This window comes from Gallinula chloropus (assembly GCF_964237585.1).
Source record: "Gallinula chloropus genome assembly, contig: HAP1_SCAFFOLD_651, whole genome shotgun sequence".
In the NCBI taxonomy this organism is placed as follows: domain Eukaryota; kingdom Metazoa; phylum Chordata; class Aves; order Gruiformes; family Rallidae; genus Gallinula; species Gallinula chloropus.
Genome location: NW_028168747.1, coordinates 1 through 20,137, shown reverse-complemented (window position 1 = coordinate 20,137; position 20,137 = coordinate 1). Strand labels below are relative to the sequence as shown.

At 66.9% G+C, this 20,137-nt stretch overlaps 3 protein-coding genes across 5 annotated transcripts; 1 reads left to right on the top strand and 2 right to left on the bottom strand.

Annotated features, from left to right (window-relative positions):
- The first annotated feature begins 126 nt into the window (after positions 1 to 126).
- Positions 127 to 3,325, top strand: AGFG2 (ArfGAP with FG repeats 2). Its single transcript, XM_084280663.1, is given in 12 exon segments — positions 127 to 275; positions 278 to 374; positions 1,388 to 1,481; positions 1,579 to 1,694; positions 1,780 to 1,879; positions 1,965 to 2,088; positions 2,173 to 2,290; positions 2,421 to 2,473; positions 2,580 to 2,648; positions 2,771 to 2,830; positions 2,928 to 2,980; positions 3,090 to 3,325. Coding segments are annotated over 12 exon segments (1,080 nt in total). The 5' UTR covers positions 127 to 142; the 3' UTR covers positions 3,153 to 3,325.
- Positions 3,326 to 4,359: 1,034 nt separating this feature from the next.
- LRCH4 (leucine rich repeats and calponin homology domain containing 4) lies at positions 4,360 to 11,372 on the bottom strand. 3 transcript variants are annotated; one of them, XM_084280665.1, is made up of 18 exons: positions 11,097 to 11,372; positions 8,520 to 8,664; positions 8,298 to 8,424; positions 8,114 to 8,219; positions 7,879 to 8,015; positions 7,701 to 7,792; positions 7,517 to 7,613; positions 7,371 to 7,410; positions 7,132 to 7,214; positions 6,959 to 7,005; positions 6,740 to 6,871; positions 6,386 to 6,445; positions 6,185 to 6,227; positions 5,988 to 6,102; positions 5,826 to 5,890; positions 5,561 to 5,698; positions 5,387 to 5,464; positions 4,360 to 4,518 (listed from the first exon to the last, which is right to left on the bottom strand). In XM_084280665.1, the coding sequence occupies exons 1-18, from the start codon at positions 11,329 to 11,331 to the stop codon at positions 4,402 to 4,404; spliced, it is 1,857 nt and encodes a 618-aa protein (XP_084136791.1). In that variant the 5' UTR covers positions 11,332 to 11,372; the 3' UTR covers positions 4,360 to 4,401. The 3 variants fall into 3 exon arrangements, with proteins under 3 accessions (XP_084136791.1, XP_084136790.1, XP_084136792.1); XM_084280664.1 differs by lacking the exon at positions 4,360 to 4,518 and adding an exon at positions 4,786 to 5,272; XM_084280666.1 differs by lacking the exons at positions 4,360 to 4,518; positions 6,740 to 6,871 and adding an exon at positions 4,786 to 5,272.
- A 1,878-nt stretch (positions 11,373 to 13,250) lies between these two features.
- LOC311204205 (procollagen C-endopeptidase enhancer 1-like) lies at positions 13,251 to 20,055 on the bottom strand (the record flags this gene model as incomplete). Its single annotated transcript, XM_084280662.1, is given in 10 exon segments — positions 13,251 to 13,421; positions 13,615 to 13,791; positions 13,942 to 14,234; positions 15,205 to 15,341; positions 15,456 to 15,580; positions 17,804 to 18,062; positions 19,696 to 19,706; positions 19,709 to 19,786; positions 19,789 to 19,802; positions 19,928 to 20,055. Coding segments are annotated over 10 exon segments (1,365 nt in total). The 3' UTR covers positions 13,251 to 13,278.
- Positions 20,056 to 20,137: the final 82 nt, after the last annotated feature.

Sequence of the window (20,137 nt, the reverse complement as noted above, 5' to 3'; positions counted from 1 at the left end):
GGGAACACCAGGGCGGCGGCAGCTGAAGGGGGGGAGGAACTGCGCATGCGCGAAAGGGAGGGGGGGTGGTAAAGGGGAAGAGGGGGCGTGGTGCTGCGCATGCGCAGTCAGCGCCGCTGCCCGGGGAAGGGCTGTTAGAAGCATGGCGGCGACCGGTAGCGGCCCCGGGCCGGGCCCGGTGCCGGGAGGAGGTTCTGGGGTGAGGAAAGGAAGCGTTTCCCGGGACGCTGAAGCTGAGGTTTGGTGTCGTCGCGTCAGGGAGCTGGTGAGCTCTTCCCCGCCAACCGTCTCTGCTTCGAGTGCGGCCAACGCGGCGTCACCTACGTCGACATCACCGTGGGCAGCCTCGTCTGCACCGGCTGCTCCGGGGCGCTGTGAGCGGGGCGGGGCTAGGGAGGGCGGGGGCCAATCAGGGTGCAGTGTTTAGGGAACGGGCGTGGCCGGCAGCCAATAGGGATGGGTGCTTGAGGGAGGGGGCGTGGCAGGAGGGGCGGTGGCGGGGGGGCAGCGCCGATGGGCTGAGCCAATCAGGAGCGTGTGTTTGGGGAAGGGGCGTGGTCAGGGGGGAGTGCAGCCTAATGGGGAAGGGGGGTGGGCGCGGTGGGCGTGGCTTAACCCTCCTAGTGGGCGTGTCCAGCGTGGTGGGCGTGGCCGGCTTCACCAATAGGGTGTGGGCGGTGCTGCTGTGCCGGATGCTGATTGGCTGTGACTATGAAGGGGGCGTGGCTTAGTCATCCTTCCCTGTGGGCCAGTGCTGGGGGGGGGGGAGTGGGGGGGGGGGGGGCGGAGCTGCTGTGCCCGCTGCTGATTGGCTGTGTCTATGAGGGGGGCGTGGCTTAGCCCTCCCTCTGCCAGTGGGGGGCGGGGCAGAGCTGCTGTGCCCGCTGCTGATTGGCTGTGTCTATGAGGGGGGCGTGGCTTAGCCCTCCCTCTGCCAGTGGGGGGACGGGGCAGAGCTGCTGTGCCCGCTGCTGATTGGCTGTGTCTATGAAGGGGGCGTGGCTTAGCCATACCTCCCTGTGGGCCAGTGCTTGAGGGGGCGGGGCAGAGCTGCTGTGCCCGCTGCTGATTGGCTGGGTCTATGAAGGGGGCGTGGCTTAGCCCTCTGCCAGTGCTTGGGTGGGGGGCGGGCAGAGCTGCTGTGCTGGATGCTGATTGGCTGTGTCTATGAAGGGGGCGTGGCTTAGCCATCCTCTGTGGCCAGTGCTTGAGCGGGGGGGCGGGGCAGAGCTGCTGTGCCCGCTGCTGATTGGCTGTGTCTATGAGGGGGGCGTGGCTTAGCCATCCCTCCCTGTGGGCCAGTGCTTGGGGGGGTGGGGGGGGGGGTATCACACCCCCTTTTTGAGGGGTGATGGGGGTGGAAATGACCCCCAACCCCCTCCCCTAGGCGGGGGCTGAACCCCCCCCACCGCGTCAAGTCCATCTCCATGACAACCTTCACCGAGGCTGAGGTGCTGTTCCTGCAGGCCCGTGGCAACGAGGTCAGTTTTGGGGGGGGGGGGAAGGGTGGATTTGGGGAGGGGGTGAGGGGTATCATCCCCCCCCCTCTCACCCCAATAACCACCCCCTCATTCCCAGGCCTGTCGGAGGATCTGGCTGGGCACCTTTGATCCCCGCACCTCCCTGCTCCCCGATTCCCGCGACCCCCAGAAGGTGAAGGAGTTTCTGCAGGAGAAATATGAGAAGAAACGATGGTACAGGGAGGCTTGGGGGGGGTCAGGATTTAGGGGGAGGGTCCCTGTGATAAATACACACCCCCTCCCCACTTATCCCCATCAGGTATGTCCCCGTGGAGCAAGCAAAACCCCCCCAAAACACCACAGTGGAGCCGCCAGCCCCCACCCAGCCGCTGTTGGGGGACGCAGGGACGTTGCTGCAGGTGAGACTGCACCAGGTTTGGGGGGGATAAGGGGGGATAAGGGGGGGCTGGTGCTGCTTGACACATCCCTCCCACACCCCACCAGCCCAGACCAGTTCCCCAGCGCCCTCCCCAGCCAGCCAGGAAAGCCAGTACCGACCTCCTGGCTGATATTGGGGGGGATCCCTTCGCTGCCCCCCAACCAGCACCTGCCTTCACAGGATTCCCTGGTGAGTATTTTTTTGGGGGGGGGGGTGTAGGGGTGAGTCAGGGTCCCCCCAGTGTTCACATGTCCCATCCTTGCCCCCCCCCAGAACCGGCCCAGCCCCGTGCTGCCTTCCCCAGTTTCGATGCCTTCGGAGCCAGCCAGGGAGCATCTGTATTTGGGGGGGTCACTGCTGGACCCCCCACAGCAGGAGGAGCATCTGCCAGGTAGCTACACACCCCCTCTCCCCAAAAATACCCACCCCACTTCTGCCTGGGTGAGGTGGGGGGGGGAGGGAGGGGGCAGAACTTGCCCCCTCTCTCCTACCCCAACACTCCCCCATCCCCTCCCCCCCAGCCTCTTCGGGACCCTGCGCCCCCCCCCAGCGTTGCCCCCGCCACCCTATGGGGGTAAGTTGGGGTTCAATCTCCCCCACACACCCTTGGAGACCCCCCCCCCCACCCTGTCCTCAGCAGAAGGGGGATCCCTGGGTGACATCTGTACCCCCCAACCCAGGGTACATCAACCCCTTCACCACCCCCAGACCATCCACCAACCCCTTCCAGAGCAACGGCCCCACGGCTGGTGAGTGACACCCCCAACGCCCCCCCAACCATGACAGGGGTGCAGGGGGTACCCCCACACCCCCCTCAGCCAGGAGGGGGGTGCAGGGGGTACCTCCAATTCTTTCTTTCCCCCCTAATTAGGTGCTGCTTTCACCACCTCCCCAGTACCTGGGGGGTTCCCCAGCCCCTTCCAGGCTGACAGTAAGTAATGGGGGGGTGGGGGGTACAATATAGGGGGGGGGTACAATGTGTGTGACCCCCCCCCCTATTGACACCCCCCATTCTTTACCCCCCCCAGGTTCACCCTTCAGTGGGTTCAGCGTTGCCAAAGCCTCTACCAACCCCTTCGTGGTGAGGAGGGGAGGAAAGAGGGTGGGGGGTGGGCAATCTGGGGGAGGGGGCTCTTACCTCCCAACCCCCCCTTTTTTAACCCCTGACCCCCTTTTTTACCCCCCCCTAGACCATCCCAGCCCCGACGACCCCCTTCGGCATCAAGCACCCGACCACCAACCCCTTCCTATAGCTGCCACCACCGCTGCTGTGGGGGGAGGGGGGGGTGCACCAGAGCACCCTACCCTCCCCCCCCCCAAAGATCAGAGGGGACCTGGGTGCTCCCCCTTCCCCCTTTCCAGGACCAGGGTTTATTTTTTTGAGAGATATATCATGATATCTAATATATATATTCTATAGAAACAAGCTCCAGGGGTCGGCGCTTCCCTTGATGACACCCCCCCCCAATCCCACACCCCCCCCCCAATAAGCTTTGCCCTCAGTAAATATGGCTGACTGCCCTTATATCCCTATGTGCCCTCAGCCATGATGGCAGCCACGGCTTCATATCCCACCCCACCCTGAGGCTTTGCCCTCAACCAATATGGCTGCCAGGGCTCTGTCTACCCCCCCCATAAGCTTTGCCCTCAGTAAATATGGCTGACTGCCCTTATGTCCTTATATGCCCTCAGCCAAGATGGCAGCCACAGCTTCACATCCCACCCCGCCCTGAGGCCTTGCCCTCAACCAATATGGCTGCCAGGGCTGTGTTTACCCCCCCCAATAAGCTTTGCCCTCAGTAAATATGGCTGACTGCCCTTATGTCCCTATGTGCCCTCAGCCAAGATGGCAGCAATGGCTTCACATCCCACCCCCACCCCACACTGAGGCTTTGCCCTCAACCAATATGGCTGCCAGGGCTGTGTCTCCCCCCCCCATGAGCTTTGCCCTCAGTAAATATGGCTGACTGCCCTTATGTCCCTATGTGCCCTCAGCCAAGATGGCAGCCACAGCTTCACATTCCCCACCCCGAGGCTTTGCCCTCAACCAATATGGCTGCCAGGGCTGTGTCTCCCCCCCCCATAAGCTTTGCCCTCAGTAAATATGGCTGACTGCCCTTATGTCCCTATGTGCCCTCAGCCAAGATGGCAGCCACGGCTTCATATCCCACCCCCACCCCACACTGAGGCTTTGCCCTCAACCAATATGGCTGCCAGGGCTCTGTTTACCCCCCCCCATAAGCTTTGCCCTCAGTAAATATGGCTGACTGCCCTTATGTCCCTATGTGCCCTCAGCCAAGATGGCAGCCACGGCTTCACATACCCCCCCCACCCCACCCTGAGGCCTTGCCCTCACCCTTCCCTTACCTGCCCTTAACCAAGATGGCACCAGAGCAGCTTCACCCCCCCCCCCTTCCCCCCAACCAATGAAAAAGCTGAGACCGTGTTGGGGGGGGCGGGGCCTTGTTGAGGCTCAATGTGGGGGGAGGGGACAAGGGGAAGTTAAGGGGTACCAGGAGGGGGGTCCAGCGGGGGGGCGACTCTCAGCAGCCCCCGCAAGGTTCGGGCCAGCGGGCCCAGACTCTCCTCCAGCACCTGCCTGGGCTGGCAAATGACGGCCTGGGGGGAGGGGAATGGGAGGGGAGGGGCTTGAGGAGAGGGGGAGGGGCTTTGGGGGGGGAGGGGAAGGTGGGGGGAAGGGGGGGGGGATGCTGCACACAGCGTAGCGGGGGAGGGGACGCGACGTCCCCTTTTGGGCACAGAAAGGGCAAAAACAAAGACACAGAGCTGCGAGGCGGTGGGGGGAGGGGCAGAGCCACACCCCCCCTCTGGGGTTTGGCCCCCTCCCCCCGGCTTTAGCCCCTCCCCCCATGGCTTTAAGCCCCTCCCCCAAACACTCACACACCTCTCAGTTCCATAATATATCAAATATAATTTAGGGGCTATCTCCATCATTAGAAGAATAATTATAATACTCCATTAGATGCTCTATTAATAATTAATTAGCTTAATAATTAAAGGGGGGGGAGGGGGGGGAAGAAAATGGGGTTCAGCCCCACCACCCCCCACACACCCCATTCCCTGCCTCAGTTTCCCCAATGATAAGGCACAAAGAAAGGGGAGGGGGGGTAGGATTGGCGGGGAGGGGGGTGAGGGGGAACTGTTCCTCTTTGGGGGTTGGGGTGAGGGGGTTCCTTTAGGGTTAGGAAGGGTAAAAGGGACCCCCACACCCCCCCCAAATTACCCCCACCCCAGCTCAGCGGCCGAAGAGCGCGCGATAAGCCGCGTAAAGCAACGCCATGACGAGACCGTAGAAGAGGGCGAAGCCAGCGAGGAACCCAGGGGGGGGACGTCGGGGAGGGGGCGGCTTCACCTGGGTGAACGTGGGCAGGGGCTCCACATCAGCGTGGAACCCCCACCCCCCATCCCCCATCTTCTTAGGGTGTAAATAACCCCCCACCCACCCACCTCCCCCTCCCCTAAATACCTCAGGGACCCCAAGACGCCGACAGGCTTCCAGAAAACTCTCCACGTTGCGGCGGCTGTTGGCTGGGCTCAGCTTGGGCTGGTGGAAAGAGGGGGGGGGAAAAAAGGGGTGAAGGGGGGGGTTGAGGAGGGGGTAAAGGGGTGGGGTTTTATTTTTGGGGAGGGGGCTACTCACAGCAGCAGGGGAGGGGACGTGGATGAAGGGGACGAGGCGAGGGCGGAGGCGGTTGGCCAGGCGGCACAGTAGTTCCCCGTCGCTCAGGGCTTCCCCCAGCTCTTCAGGGAGCTGTAGCTGCAGCAATGACTCGATGCTCTAAGGAGGGGAGGGGGGGGGTAATTAAGACCCCCCCCCAAAATAATATTGGGGGAGGGGGTTGTGTTTTTAAAGCCATTGAATGATTTGGGGGGGGGGGGGGGTCTGGGGGTTGGGTCTTCGTTACCTGCCGCATCTCAGCGATCAGCTCCCGCTCGTCGGGGTCTGGGGGGGTGTTGTGGGGTGGGGGGGCTGTGGGGAGGGAATTTTAGGGGGGTACAAGGTGGAAGGGGGGGGCAGAAGGTTGGGAAGGGGGGGTGTGGGGTGGGGGCAGAGGTACTGGTCTTACTGGGTTTGGCAGCGGCGGTGCGGAAGGAGGAGGAGGAGGAGGAGCGGAAGAGGAAGCTGGTGGGTTTGGGAGTGGCTGGGGGGGGTATGGGGGTGTTGGTAGCTTCATCTGGGTCCTGTCATTGAGGGGAAAGGGGGTTAATTAGTAGGCTGGTTAATTAGTGTGGAGGTAATTAATGAGGCAGTGAGGATACTCACCGCTGTCACGCTCGGGGAGACGGTGCCGGGGTCTGGCTGGCGGCTGAGGAGAAGGTTGGGGGTGGGGGGAGAGGAAAGTGGAACCCCCCAGCGCTCTCCCCGGGTTAGGGGGGGAGGGGAGAACCCCCCCCAAATATTGGGGGGACCCCAGGGAATGGGGGAGCCCCAGGAGGTGGGGGGGGGGAGCACAGGGTCACTTACCTGCTGTGGGCTGGGGGGGCTGTGGGGGCTGGAGGGGCTTTGGCAGCTGCCCGCAGGAAGCTGAGGGGGGGTGGGGGGGGGATTTAGGGGTGTGGGGGGGACACACGGTGACCCCTGGACCCCCCCTGTGTCCCCAAATCTCCACACCCCCCCCCAAAATGCTGTTTCTCCCCCCAATTCCCAGCCCTCTGCTCCCTCAACCCCCCCTCAATCCCAATCCCTGTGCTTCCCAACCCCTTTACCGCCCTCCCCAGCTCACATACCCCCCCCCAACCCTTCTGCCCCCCACCCCAGCCCCCTGTGCCCCCCCCAAATCCCCATGCCCCCCCTCTCCCCCCCCAAAAACCCCCTTACCTGTCCCTCCTCTCCATCCCCCGGCTCTTCCTCACCTGCTGCCTCCTCTCCCTCTCCTGCCAGACCTGGAGGATTTCGGGGCGCCGTCGCCCCTCCCCAACCCCCTCCCCCCGCCAGGAGACAGGGACCACCCTGGGGGGGGGCAAGGGGGGTCAGTAGGGACCCCCCAAACCCCCCTACACTCCCCCTCCCAGTTTATATCCCCCCCCCAACACTCACCTGCCACCAGCCACCTTCTCTCCGGCCTCACCTTTTGGGGATGAGTCCTGGGTGGGGGTAAGGGGGGGGGGGGTCACTGGAGTTTGGGGGGGGTCACTGTGGTTTGGGGGTGTCTTAGGGATTAGGGGAGACCCCAAAATTTAGAGGGGGGGGTCACAGGGTGATGCTGTTACCTCTAATGGGGGGGTCTCCTCCTCTTCCTCACCGGTGAGGCTGCCCTCGATGAAGTCGACTTGCTCGGGGTCGCTGTCACCAGCTGGGGGTGGGGGGGTGGGAATGGGTGTTTGGGGGGGCAAACAGGGTGCCTGGGGGGTGGGGGTGGGGTGCAAAGGGGGGGGGGGGGGGCACAGACCCCCCAGAGAGGGTGGGGGGACGGATTGAGACAGGGACCCCCTTCCCCCATCCCACTCACGTTTGTGCTGCCGGGGCGGCTCCGAGAACTCATCTGTGGACTGAAAGGTGGAGGGGGGGGTGGGGGGGGATAAAGAGGTGGGAATTAAGAGGGGAGGGGGGGGGACACCCCCAAAAATCCCCCCCTTCCTCACCCCCAAAACCCACCTCGTTCCCCGACCATCGTTTGCTGCCGCTGTCGACGCTGTTGAAACCGGAGTCCAACCCCCCACGCTGCCGGAGGGGACAGAGCTCATCTGTGAGGCTGAGAGGGGGGGTGAAATAAAGGTGGGGGACCCCAAAAAACACCCCAAGGGGGGGAATAAACACCCCCACACACCCCCCCTTTTACCACGGAGGTGGGGGCCGGGTAGCAGCGGCGGCAGCGGCCTCGGAGTCGAGGTGGAGGTACTTGAAGATGTGGACCCTGCCCTTCAGGCAGACCTGGGATGGAAAAGGGGGTCAGAGGGGGGAAAAGGGGGAGTGTTTTGGGGATCCCCCACCCCCTCTTTGACCCCCCCCCCTCTCACCTGTGCAGGGGGGAACTGGAGGGGGTTGTTATCCGTAAGGATGATCTGGAGGTGCCGGAGCCGCCGGTAGCAGCGGGGGATGGAGACCACACGGTTGCAAGAGAAGTCGAGCCGGACAAGGGGAAGCTCAGACAGCTCTTAAAAGGGGGAATTAGAGGGTTAAGGGGATCCCCCCTAAATTATAGGGGGGCCCCCCAACCCTTTAATTCACCCCCCACACACACACACAAATCACCATTGGGCAGCACAGTGAGCTGGTTGCGGCGCAGGCTGAGATCCCGCAGGCACTTCAACTGGCCCACGCTGAGCGGCAGCGCCCGCAGCTCGTTACAGCTCACATCCTGGGGGTGGGGGGTGAAAGGGTTAATGAGGGGTCCCCTTTAACCCCCCCCTACAACACCCCTAAACTTCAGGCTCACCAGCTGGCGCAGGGCGCTGAGCGCCCCGATGTTGTCGGGGAGCTGGGTCAGCCGGTTGTTGCTGGCGTTGAGGACGCGCAGGGGTAGGAGGCAGAGGCAGGAAGGCAGCGATTGTAGCTGGTTGCGACTGAAAAGAGGGTGTTTTAAGCTGTTTGGAGTTCAGGGGTGGGGGTGGGGGGGTGTTGTTAAACCCCTAAAATAGGTGGAGGGGCTGGGAGATACCTGAGGTCGAGGTGGGTGAGGGCCTGGAGGTTGGCGATGGCGGGCGAGACGCTGCGTAGGCAGTTGTGGTACAGGCTGAGCCCCTCCAGGGACACCAGGTGACAGGCGGCCTCTGGTACCTCCCCAAAACGGTTCCGGGACAGGTCTAAGGGGGGGAGGGGATGTGGGAGGGGATATGGATAGGGATGGGGACCCTCAGGGATGGGGAGAGAGGACAGGAGACCCTCAGGGACAAGGGATGGGGAGATGGGACCCTCAGGATGGAATGAAGGGATGGGGAGAGGGGACAGGGGACCCTCAAGGATGGGGGAGCCACTGGGACAAGGGACAGGGACCCCCGGGGTGAGGTACAGGGGACCCTCGGGGATGGGGACCCTCAGGGATGGGAGACCCACTGGGACAAGGGATGGGGAGAGGGGACAGGGGACCCTCAGGGATGGGGGAGCCACTGGGACAAGGGGCAGGGACCCTCGGGAATGGGGACCCTCAGGGATGGGGGCACCCACTGGGACAAGGGACAAGGACCCTTTCGGATGGGGACCCTCAGGGACGGGGACCCTCAGGGACAAGGGATGGGGAGAGGGGACAGGGGACCCTCAGGGATGGGGGACCCACTGGGACAAGGGGCAGGGACCCTCAGAGATGGGGGACCCACTGGGACAAGGGACAGGGACCCTCAGGGATGGGGACCCTCGGGGATAAGGGATAGAGAGAGGGGACAGGACACCCTCAGGGATGGGGGAGCCACTGGGACAAGGGACAGGGACCCTTAGGGATGGGGGACCCACTGAGACAGGGAGCAGGGACTCTTGGGGATGGGGACCCTCAGGGATGGGGACCCTCAGGGACAAGGGACGGGGAGAGGGGACAGTGGACCCTCAGGGATGGGGAGAGAGACCCTCGGGGACAAGGGATGGGGAGATGGGACCCTCAGGATGGAATGAAGGGATGGGGAGAGGGGACAGGGGACCCTCAGGGATGGGGGACACACTGGCACAAGGGGCAGGGACACTGGGACAAGGGGCAGGGACCCTTGGGGATGGGGACCCTCAGGGATGGGGGACCCGCTGGGACAAGGGACAGGGACCCTCAGGGATGGGGGACCCACTGGGACAAGGGACAGGGACCCTCGGGGATGGGGACCCTCAGGGATGGGGACCCTCAGAGACAAGGGACGGGGAGAGGGGACAGTGGACCCTCAGGGATGGGGAGAGAGACCCTCGGGGACAAGGGATGGGGAGATGGGACCATCAGGATGGAATGAAGGGATGGGGAGAGGGGACAGGGGACCCTCAGGGATGGGGGACCCACTGGGACAGGGACCCTCAGGAATGGGGGACCCACTAGGACAAGGAGCAGGGACCCTTGGGGATGGGGACCCTCAGGGATGGGGGACCCACTGGGACAAGGGGCAGGGACCCTCGGGGATGGGGACCCTCGGGGACAAGGGATGGGGAGAGGGGACAGGGGACGCTCAGGGACGGGGACCCTCAGGGACAAGGGATGGGGAGAGGGGACAGGGGACTCTCAGGAATGGGGGACCCACTAGGACAAGGAGCAGGGACCCTTGGGGATGGGGACCCTCAGGGATAGGGACCCTCAGGGATGGGGGACCCACTGGGACAAGGGACAGGGACCCTCAAGGATGGGGACCCTCAGGGATGGGGGACCCACTGGGACAAGGGACAGGGACCCTCGGGGATGGGGACCCTCAGGGATGGGGGACCCACTGGGACAAGGGACAGGGACCCTTGGGGATGGGGAACATCAGGGTGGGTTAGGGGGGAAACAGGTGACAGAGCTCAGGACCCTCGGGGACAGGAGACCCTCCCCAAACCCCTGGACAGCACCGGGGATGGGCCCTGGGCACCCTCCCTCCCCAGTGCCATGGGTGCTTGGGACCAGGAGGGTGTAACCCCCATCTCAAGGGTGCCAAACCCAGCAGGGGACAGGGTCCTCTGGGATGACAACAGGCTGCTAACGAGGGGCAACCCAACCTACCCCCCCAAACAGGTTCAAATCGGGGGGTGGTGGTCCAGAACCCCCTTTTTAGGGGGGGGAAGAGGAGAGGTGACAGCACCCCATCCCTCCCGGATGAGGAAGCCAAAGGGGAAGCAAGAACAACAGGACAGCTCCGCACCCCTTCCCCGTGCCGTGAGGGGTGGGGAAAGTGGGGGGACGGCCAGGGTGCCCCCCCCTTTCCCCTCCTCATTATCCCAAGAGGAGAACAGGGGAGGAGGGGAAACTGAGGCAGGCCGGACCGCCCGAACCAGGCGCGCCGGCTCTCCCCGCCCCGGCACCTTGTTTATCCGGCCTCCGGCACACTCGGCAAACCTTCGGCTTCCGGGGAGGCAGCGAGAAGGGCGGGGGGGGGGGGGGGGGAAAGGAACCCAAACGGGCCCCCCCCGCCGCCTCCTCCTCCTCCTTCCCCCACGGGGGCTCAGGGAAGGGGCGGAACAGCCAGCGGGGGGACACCCCCCCACAGCTGGGGGCCGGGGGAGGGGAGAAGAAGCCCCGGGAGCCCTGGGGGGCCGCCCTGGGGAGCCCTGGGGAGCCCCGGGGGGCCGCGGCCCTCACCCGCCTGCGTGGTGTCGCTGAGGTCCCAGCGCCGGGCCGCCGCCGCGGGGAAGGCCCGGAGCCTCCGGCCCGCTAAGCTGAGGGTACCGGATGCCGCCGCTTCTTCCAGGGCTCGTTCCGTACCGGCGCCCCCGGGGGGTGGGGAGGGAGGAAGGGGCGGCGCGGGGGGCGGCGGGAGGAGGTGGAGCGGCGGCGGCGGCTCCAGGAGCGCGGCCCCCGGGTCGGCCGCTGCCATGACGGGAGGTGCGGGGGGCGGGAGGAGCCCGATCCGCTCCCCACCGCTGCCGCCGCTCGACTGAGGCGCCGCCGCTGGGAGGCGGCGACCTGATTGGGTGGGGCCCGGCACGCGGACCAATCAGAGAGAGGGAAGAGAGGGGGACGCGGCCAATCGGAGAAGGAGGAGGCAAGGCCCGTGTAGGGAAGGCGGGGATAGTCCCCCTCAGGAGCCAGAGGCCAATCAGGTTTGAGTAGGCGGGAGGAAGGCGTATGATTGATCTGGAACTAACCAATCACGCTTCGAGGCCTGCGGGATGGGTGGGGCATGCCACACCTGGCGGGAGAGCGGCTTCCTGGCCAATGGGGGAGAGGGAATCCCAGCCGGCCAATCAGAGGACACATCGCCTCAGGTGAAGGGCGGGTGCGGCGCCCAAGGGGGTCCAATCAGAAGCTCCATCGCCACAGGGGAGGGCGGGCCCCGAACAGCTCAGCCGGCCAATCAGAGGCAGCAAGAAGGTGACTGACAGCCCGGCTGACCTATGCCAGCAAAGAACGACGCGGGGAATTAGGCGGGCTCTGCCGCCTCGGGCAGAGCGTACGGGAAGCTCGCGGCCTCTCCCCGCTTTACCCCTCAGCGGAGCCGCCCGGAAGGCAGGAGGGGCGGGGAAGGGGCCGGGGGGCGGAGAAAGGGCCGGGGGGCGGAGAAGAGGCGGAGAAGGGGCCGGGGGGGCGGGGAAGGGGGCGGGGGGGCGGAGAAGGGGCGGGGGGGCGGGGAAGAGGAGGGAAAGGGGCCAGGGGGGGTGGAGGAGGGGCCGGGGGGGGGAGAAGCGGCCGGGGGGGCGGGGAAGGGGGTGGGGGGGCGGAGAAGGGGCCGGGGGGGGGGCTGAGAATGGGGGGCGGAGAAAGGGGGGCGGAGAAGGGGCCGGGGGGGCGGAGAAGGAGGTGGGGGGGACGGGGGGGCGGAGAAGGGGCCTGGGGGGCGGAGAAGGGGCCGGGGGGGCGGAGAAGGGGCTGGGGGGGCGGGGATGAGGCGGAGAAGGGGCCGGGGGGGGCGGAGAAGGCGCTGGGGGGGCGGGGAAGAGGCGGGAAAGGGGTCGGGGGGCGGAGAAGCGGCCGGGGGGGGCGGAGAAGGGGCCGGGGGGGCGGAGAAGGGGCCTGGGGGGCGGAGAAGGAGGTGGGGGGGACGGGGAAGAGACGGGAAAGGGGCCGGGGGGGGCGGAGAAAGGGGCCGGGGGGCGGAGAAGGGGCGGGAAAGGAGCCGGGGGGGGCGGAGAAGGAGCCGAGGGGGGAGGGGAGGAGGCGGGAAAGGGGCCGGGGGGGCGGGGATGAGGCGGAGAAGGGGCCGGGGGGGGCGGAGAAGGAGCCGAGGGGGGCGGGGAAGAGGCGGGAAAGGGGCCGGGGGGGGCGGAGAAGGAGGTGGTGGGGGAGGGAAGAGACGGGAAAGGGGCCGGGGGGGGCGGAGAAAGGGGCCGGGGTGGGGCGGAGAAGGGGCCGGGGGGGGGGCGGAGAAGGAGGAGTTGTGGACGGAGAAGGGGCCGGGCGGGGGCGGGGGAAGAGGCGGGGAAGGGGCGGGGGCGATGCCCCGAGCAGCCCCTCAGCACTACAACCGCCCCCCCCCCCACATCCCCCGCCCCGGCACAGGCATCAGCTCCTCCCGCAGCGGGCCCTTCAGCCCCTTACCCACCGCCTAAGCACACGATTGGTCCCCGCTCCTGTCAATCAATCAATCAATGCCTGGCCTCGCCCCCTTCCCCTACCCCTCTCCCCACCCCCACGGTAACCACGCCCCCTCCGAGGCAAAGCCCCGCCCCTAAACAACAAGCCCCGCCCCTTGGGAGCTCTTAAAGGCGCCACACGTGCGTTTTACAGACACGTGGCAGCGGAATGGGGGGGCTGAACGCCCTTTATTTGCGGGGGGATTGGGGGGGGGGGGGTGTGTATACTGGAGGAGGGTGGGGGGGATCTCTCAGGGGCTCCCCCGGCACGGCCTCTTGCTGAGGTTGCCCAGAATCTGCTGCTGCTGCTGGCGGTAGGGGACGACGAAGGCGTCGGGGGGCAGCATGGCCACCCCGTCCGCCCCCACCTTGCCCATCAGGATGTAGCTGGAGCCTGGAAGAGATTGGGGGGGTGGGGGTGGTGTTAGGAGGGGATAGTGAGGCATTCAGGGTGGGGGTATGGGGTTGAGAATGAATTTGGGGGGGACAGGTGGGTTGTGGGGGGGTCCAGGGTGAGGTTAGAGGGTGAGAATGACTTGGAGAAGGGGGAGGTGTTAGGATAATTTGGGGGGGGTCCCTTCACCCACCTTTCTTGAGGCTGGGGCAGAGGCGACAGGGTAGCTGGAGGCGCAAGGTGGCCCCTTTGGCAGGTTGGGGGACCCCCAGGCCCCCCCCCGATTTGTAGAGGTTGAGGATGGAGACCACGGCCCAGCCTTGCTCCTGGGGGGGACCCCGAGACACCGACTTCACCGTCCCGGTCAGCACTGGGGTGGGGAGGAAGGAAAGAAACACCCCAAAATCTCAGGCATCCCCAGGTGTGTGTCCCCTCATCCAACCCCTCCCTCAACCCCCATATCGGGGGGGTCTCTTCAGCCCCCCCCTATTATTTTTGGGGTGGGGGGGTGTCTCCTCACCGAAATCGCTGCCGCAGAAGTTGCTCTGCAGCGTCCCGGTGCGTCGGCACCGCTGGGGACAGGGAGCCGCGGTGACAGGGACAGCCGGTGTCACCGTTTTAGGTGCGGGGGGGGGTTTCCCTTTGCCCCCTCCAGCCCCCCCCCCAGATTTGGGGGCCTGGGGGTCGGAGCCGGGTTCTGACACGGTCCCGTCGCGGTCCCTGACCACGTAGTTGGCGGCGAAGCCGTCGGCTGTCACGCTCAGGTCCGAGACGAACTGGACCAGCAGCTCGGGGCCCGAGGAGAGGATGGGGCTGGTGGGGGGGGACGACAGGGGGGTTTAGGGGGGCAGGAGGGGATGGGGTGGGGGGGCAAGAGGGGGAAATGGGTTTAGGGGGTCAGGAGGGGATGGGGTGGGGGGGACAGGGGATTTAGGGGGGCAGGAGGGGATGGGGTGGGGGGGTAAGGGGGGACTGGGGGTTTAGGTGGTCAGGAGGGGATGGGGTGGGGGGGCAAAGGGGGGGACGGGGTTTAGGGGGTCAGGAGGGATATGGGGTGGGGGGGGCAACGTGGGAACAGGGGGTTTAGGGGGGCGGGGGGGATGGGGTGGGGGGGCAAAGGGGGGGACAGGGGGTTTAGGGGGTCAGGAGGGGATGCGGTGGGGGGGGACAAGGAGGGGAGAGGGAGTTTAGGGGGTCAGGAGGGGATGGGGGGGCAAGGGGGGGACAGGGGATTTAGGGGGGCAGGAGGGGATGGGGTGGGGGGGTAAGGGGGGACTGGGGGTTTAGGGGGCAGGAGGGGATGGGGTGGGGGGAAAGGGGGGGACGGGGTTTAGGGGGTCAGGAGGGGATGGGGGGGCAAAGGGGGGACAGGGGGTTTAGGGGGTCAGGAGGGGATGGGGTGGAGGGGCAAGGGGGGGTTAGGGTGGCGGGAGAGGATGGGGCTGGGGGGGACACGGGATTTAGGGGGGCAGGAGGATTGGGGGGGGGGCAGGAAGGATGGGGGGGCAGCTTCAGGGTGATTTGGGGGGGGGCTCCAGTAGGTTTAGGGGGGAGGTAGCTTACTTCTGGGGGGGGGGGGGGGCGGGCAGGCTGGTTTGGGTCGATTCAGGATAATTTGGGGGGTCAGCCCCATTTGGGGGGGGGGTGCAATTCAGGAGGGGGTGTCAGGCAGATTCTTACAGGGCTTTGGGGGGATTTTGGAGGGGGGGGGTGTCACATCCCGATTGGGCTTTTTTTGGGGGGGGGCGTGGTGTAGGTATTGGGGGGGGTCCTTGAGACTCACCCGGGGGTCTCTTCCCCACAGAACTTCCCCACCCTCCTGGCGTCGTCCGTCTCCCCCCCCTCAAAAACAGCCACGTAGTCATAGCGACAGTGAGCGTCCGGCTCCACGTCGAACTTCCCAAAGGTCAACTCAATCACCTGGGGGGGACACAACCACACCCCCCCCACCCCAAAATAATCAGCTCTATGACACCCCCCACCCCCACTTTTAAACCCTCCCCCCCCCCCCTCTTTTCCCTTCCCCAAACCCACCTTATCCGGGGGGGCCACGATGTGCCACGAGCAGCTGATGCCAGGGGGGTAATTCTCCTCCGGCCAGTTTGGGGTCTTGAGGCTCCCCTGGGGTTTCTCCAGACGCCCCCCACAAAATTGATGCTCTGGAGAGGGAGGGGGAAGAATAATTTGGGGGGGGGGGGCACCCCCATACCTTAAACACCCCCCCATCCCCTCCCCATTTCCCCACACAGCTGATATCTCCTGTCTCACTGACATCCCCCCCCCCCCAAAATATGGTTGTGGGGTGAAGCTTCTGTCCTTTCCCCCCCCCCAAAGAACAAAAGAAGGGGGGGGCACTTTTGGGGTGTAAGACCCCCCCCCCGGGGGGCGTTTTTATGGTGGTGGTTGGGGGGGTTTTAATTTGGGGGGGCGGGGGGGGGGTCATACTCACCATCGAAATAGTGCCAGGACTCCCCGAAAAAATGGGGTTTATTAGTGACCCCCGAACGCCGCCGTCCGTGGGGGGGCCCTGCAAAAGGTCCTGAGGGTTGGGGGGGGCTTTGAGGGGGGGGGGGCTTTGAGGGGGGGGCGTGGGGGGGGTTTTAAGGGGGTTGAGGGGCTTTTAGGGGGGGTTCGGGAGATTTTAGGGGGGATTGACAGGGTGTTTTTGGGGGGTTCGGGGGATTTTAGGGGGGGTTTCATGGGGATATGGGGATTTGGGGGGGGCACAGGGGTTTTAAGGGGGATTTTGGGGGATTTTAGGGGTGGGGGGCTTTTAGGGGGCGCAGGGATTGTAGGGGGGGGCTTTTGGGGGGAGCCACAGGGGTTTTAGGGGGGTTGAGGGGCTTTTTGGGGGGACACGGGGGTTTAAGAAGGGATGTGGGGGTGACTTTAGGGGGGGCGGGGATTTTAGGGAGGCTTTGGGGGGCTCTGGGGGTTTGGGGGGAGCCCTCAAAGGCTGTTTTGGGGGGGGGGGGGCAATGATATCCGGGGCGGTCCTTGAGGTTTGGGGGGTCCTTGGCTGTTTGAGGGGGGTGTCCATGAGGTTTGGGGGGGGTGTCCGTGCCGTTTGGGGGGGGGGGGTCTCTGGCAGTCAGGGGGTCCATGCCATTTTTGGGGGTTCCCTGGCTGTTTGAGGGGTCCATGCTGGTTTTGGGGGGGTCTCTGGCTGTCGGGGTGTCCATGCCGTTTTTGGGGGGGGGGTCCATGCCGTTTTGGGGGGGGGGAGGTCTCTTTCTGTTGGGTGTCCATGCCGTTTGGGGGGGGGTCCCCGGCCGTTGGGGTGTCCATGCCATTTTTGGGGGGTCTCTGTCTGTCAGGGGGTCCATGCCGTTTGGGAGGGGTCCCCGGCTGTCTGGGTGCCCATACCGTTTGGGGGGTGTCCATGCCATTTTTGGGGGTCCCCCGGCTGTTTGGGTGTCCATGCCGTTTGAGGGGGGCCTCTTTCTGTTGGGGTGTCCATGCCGTTTGGGGGGGTCCCTGGCTGTTGGGGTGTCCATGCCATTTTAGGGGGTGTCCATGCTGTTTTGGGGGGATGTCCCCGGCTGTCGGGGGTGTCCATGCCGTTTTGGGGGGGGTCTCTTTCTGTTGGGGTGTCCATGCCGTTTGGGGGGGGGGTCTCTTTCTGTTGGGGTGCCCATGCCGTTTGGGGGGTGTCCCCGGCTGTTGGGGTGTCCATGCCGTTTTGGGGGGGGTCCCCATCTGTCGGGGTGTCCATGCCGTTTTTTGGGGGGTGGGGTGTCAGTGCCGTTTTGGGGGGAGTCCCCGGCTATCGGGGTGTCCATGCCGTTTTTTGGGGGGGTCCATGCCGTTTTGGGGGGGGGTCCCGGCTTTCGGGGTGTCTATGCCGTTTGGGGGGGGGGTCCCCGGCTGTCAGGGTGTCCATGCCATTTTGGGGGGGGTGTCCATGCCGTTTTGGGGGTGTCCCCGTCTGTCGGGGTGTCCATGCCGTTTTGGGGGGGGTCTCTTTCTGTTGGGGTGTCCATGCGGTTTGGGGGGGGTGTCCATGCCGTTTTGGGGGGGGTGTCCCCGGTTGTCGGGGTGTCCATGCCGTTTTGGGGGGGGGTCCCCGGCTATCGGGGTGTCCATGCCATTTTTGGGGGGGGTGTCCCCGGCTGTCGGGGTGTCCATGCCATTTTTGGGGGGGTCCCCGGCTGTCAGGGGGTCCATACCGTTTAGGGGGGGTCCATGCCGTTTTGGGGGGGGGGTCCCCGGCTATCAGGGTGTCCATGCCATTTTGGGGGGGGGTGTCCCCAGCTGTTGGGGTGTCCATGCCGTTTTTGGGGGGGGTGTCCATGCCGTTTTGGGGGGGGGTCCCTCCTCTCTACCATCGCCGCCCACCGCCCCCCCTCCCCACCCCTTCCCTCGCCCCCCTCGCCCCTCACCGTGCGCGGGGGGGGGGCCGGCGCTGTACCAGACGAGGAAGCCGCGCCCGGCCGTGGCCCCGTCGCTCTCCATCCGCAGCATCAGCCGGTTACCCGGCGCCAGCAGCGCCCCGGGCCGGAAGGTGCCGCAGAAGCGGCCGAGCAGCGGAGCCCCCGGGCCGTGACCCCCCAGCACCGACAGCGAGTCGAACCGGCACCGGGGGTCCGGCTCTAGGTCGAAGACGCGGAACGACAGGGTGGCGACCCGGCCCTCGGGGACCTGGGGGGGGGGACAAGGGGGGTCAGGGGGGGTCTGGGGGGGACCCGGCCCTTGGGGACTTGGGAGGGGTGAGGAGGGGGTCAAGGGGGGACCCGGCCCTCGGGGACCTGGGGGGGGACAGGGGGGTCAGGGGGGGATCCGGCCCTTGGGGACTGGGGGGGACATGGGGTCTGGGGGCGACCCAGCCCTCGGGGACCTGGGGAAGGGACAGGGGGGGTCAGGGGGGTCTGGGGGGGACCCGGCCCTCGGGGACCTGGTGGGGACAGGGGGGTCAGGGGGATCTGGGCGGGACCCGGCCCTCGGGGACCTGGTGGGGGACAGAGGGGGTCGGGGGGGGACCTGGTGGGGGACAGGGGGTCTGGCGGGACCCGGCCCTCGGGGACCTGGTGGAGACAGTGGGGTCAGGGGGTTCAGGGGGGACCCAGCCCTTAGGGGGTGGGGGACAGAGGGGGTCAGGGGAGTCTGGGGGGGACCCGGCCTTGGGGACCTGGTGGGGACAGGGGGGTCGGGGGGTCTGGGTGGGACCCGGCCCTTGGGGACCTAGGGGGGGTGAGGAAGGGTCGGGGGGACCCGGCCTCGGGTCCTGGTGGGGACAGGGGGGTCGGGGGGGTCTGGGGGGACCCGGCCCTTGGGGACCTGATGGGGGGAGGAGGGGACCGGGGGGGTTCTGGGGGGGGACGGAGGGGGTGAGGGGATTCAGGGGGGACCCGGCCCTTGGGGACCTGGTGGGGACAGGGGGGTCGGGGGGTCTGGGTGGGACCCGGCCCTTGGGGACCTAGGGGGGTGAGGAAGGGGTCGGGGGGACCCGGCCCTCGGGTCCTGGTGGGGACAGGGGGGTCGGGGGGCTCTGGGGGGGACCCGGCCCTTGGGGACCTGGTGGGGGACAGGGGTTCTGGGGGGGGACCTGGTGGGGGACAGGGGGGTCTGGGGGGGACCCGGCCCTCGGGGACCTGGTGGGGACAGGGGGGATCAGGGGGGTCTGCGGGGGACCTGGTGGGGACAGGGGGGGTCTAGGGGGACCCGGCCCTCGGGGACCTGGGGGGGGGGTGAGGAAGTGGTCGGGGGGACCCGGCCCTCGGGGACCTGGAGGGGACAGGAGGGGTCAGGGGGGGATTCGGCCCTTGGGGACCTGGTGGGGGACAGAGGGGGTCGGGGGGACCCGGCCCTTGGGGACAGAGAGGGTTCGGGGGAGTCTGGAGGGGACCCGGCCCTTGGGGACCTGGTGGGGACAGGGGGGTCAGGGGGACCCGGCCCTCGGGGACTTGGGGGGGTCAGGGGGGCCCTCGGGGACCTGGGGGGGGACACACACTGGGGGGGTGTCACTGCCCAGCCCTGGGGGACACCACCCGCTTGCCGGGACCTGGGAGGGTGACAGGACACACGGGACCTTCAGCCACCTGCGGGACACGGGGGTGGGGGGGGGTCGGGACGTCCGGGGGGCAGGTGATGGGGTGCCCGGGGGGTTGATGGGTGCCGGGGGGAGGGGCGATGGGTGCCCGGGGAGGGGCGATGGGTGCCCGGGGGGTGTTGGGTGCCCGGGGCGGGGCGATGGGTGCCCGGGGGTGTTGGGTGCCCGGGGGAGGGGCGATGGGTGCCCGGGGGTGGGGCGATGGGTGCCCGGGGGGGGCCGTACCGTGATGGTCAGGTGCAGTTGCGGTCGGGCGGGTAGTGCCGGGGGAAGCCCTCGCTGGCGATGTACCCCGACTCCCCGCGGTGGTCCCCCCGCACAGGAACACGGGCCTGGGGGGGAGAAGGGGAGGGGGGTGGGGGGGGTGGAACAACAACACCACCGCGGTCACGGGGGTGGGGGGGGTGTCCCGGTACCCGGGGGTTCGGGGCTGGGGGAAGTCCCGGTGCCCCGTTACCTGGTGGCGTTGGGGCGGGCGGTGGGAGCCGGGAGCGGGGTCGGTCCCTGCCCCGCAGCCGGGCGGCTCAGGCCGCTCAGCAGCAGCAGCAGGAGCAGCAGCGGCGGCGGCACCGGGAAGCGGCTCATGCGCGGCCGGGACGGGGCCGAATGGCGGCGGGGGGGGGCCGGAGCCCCGGGGGGGGAGAGAGACGGGGGGGTGGGGGGGAGA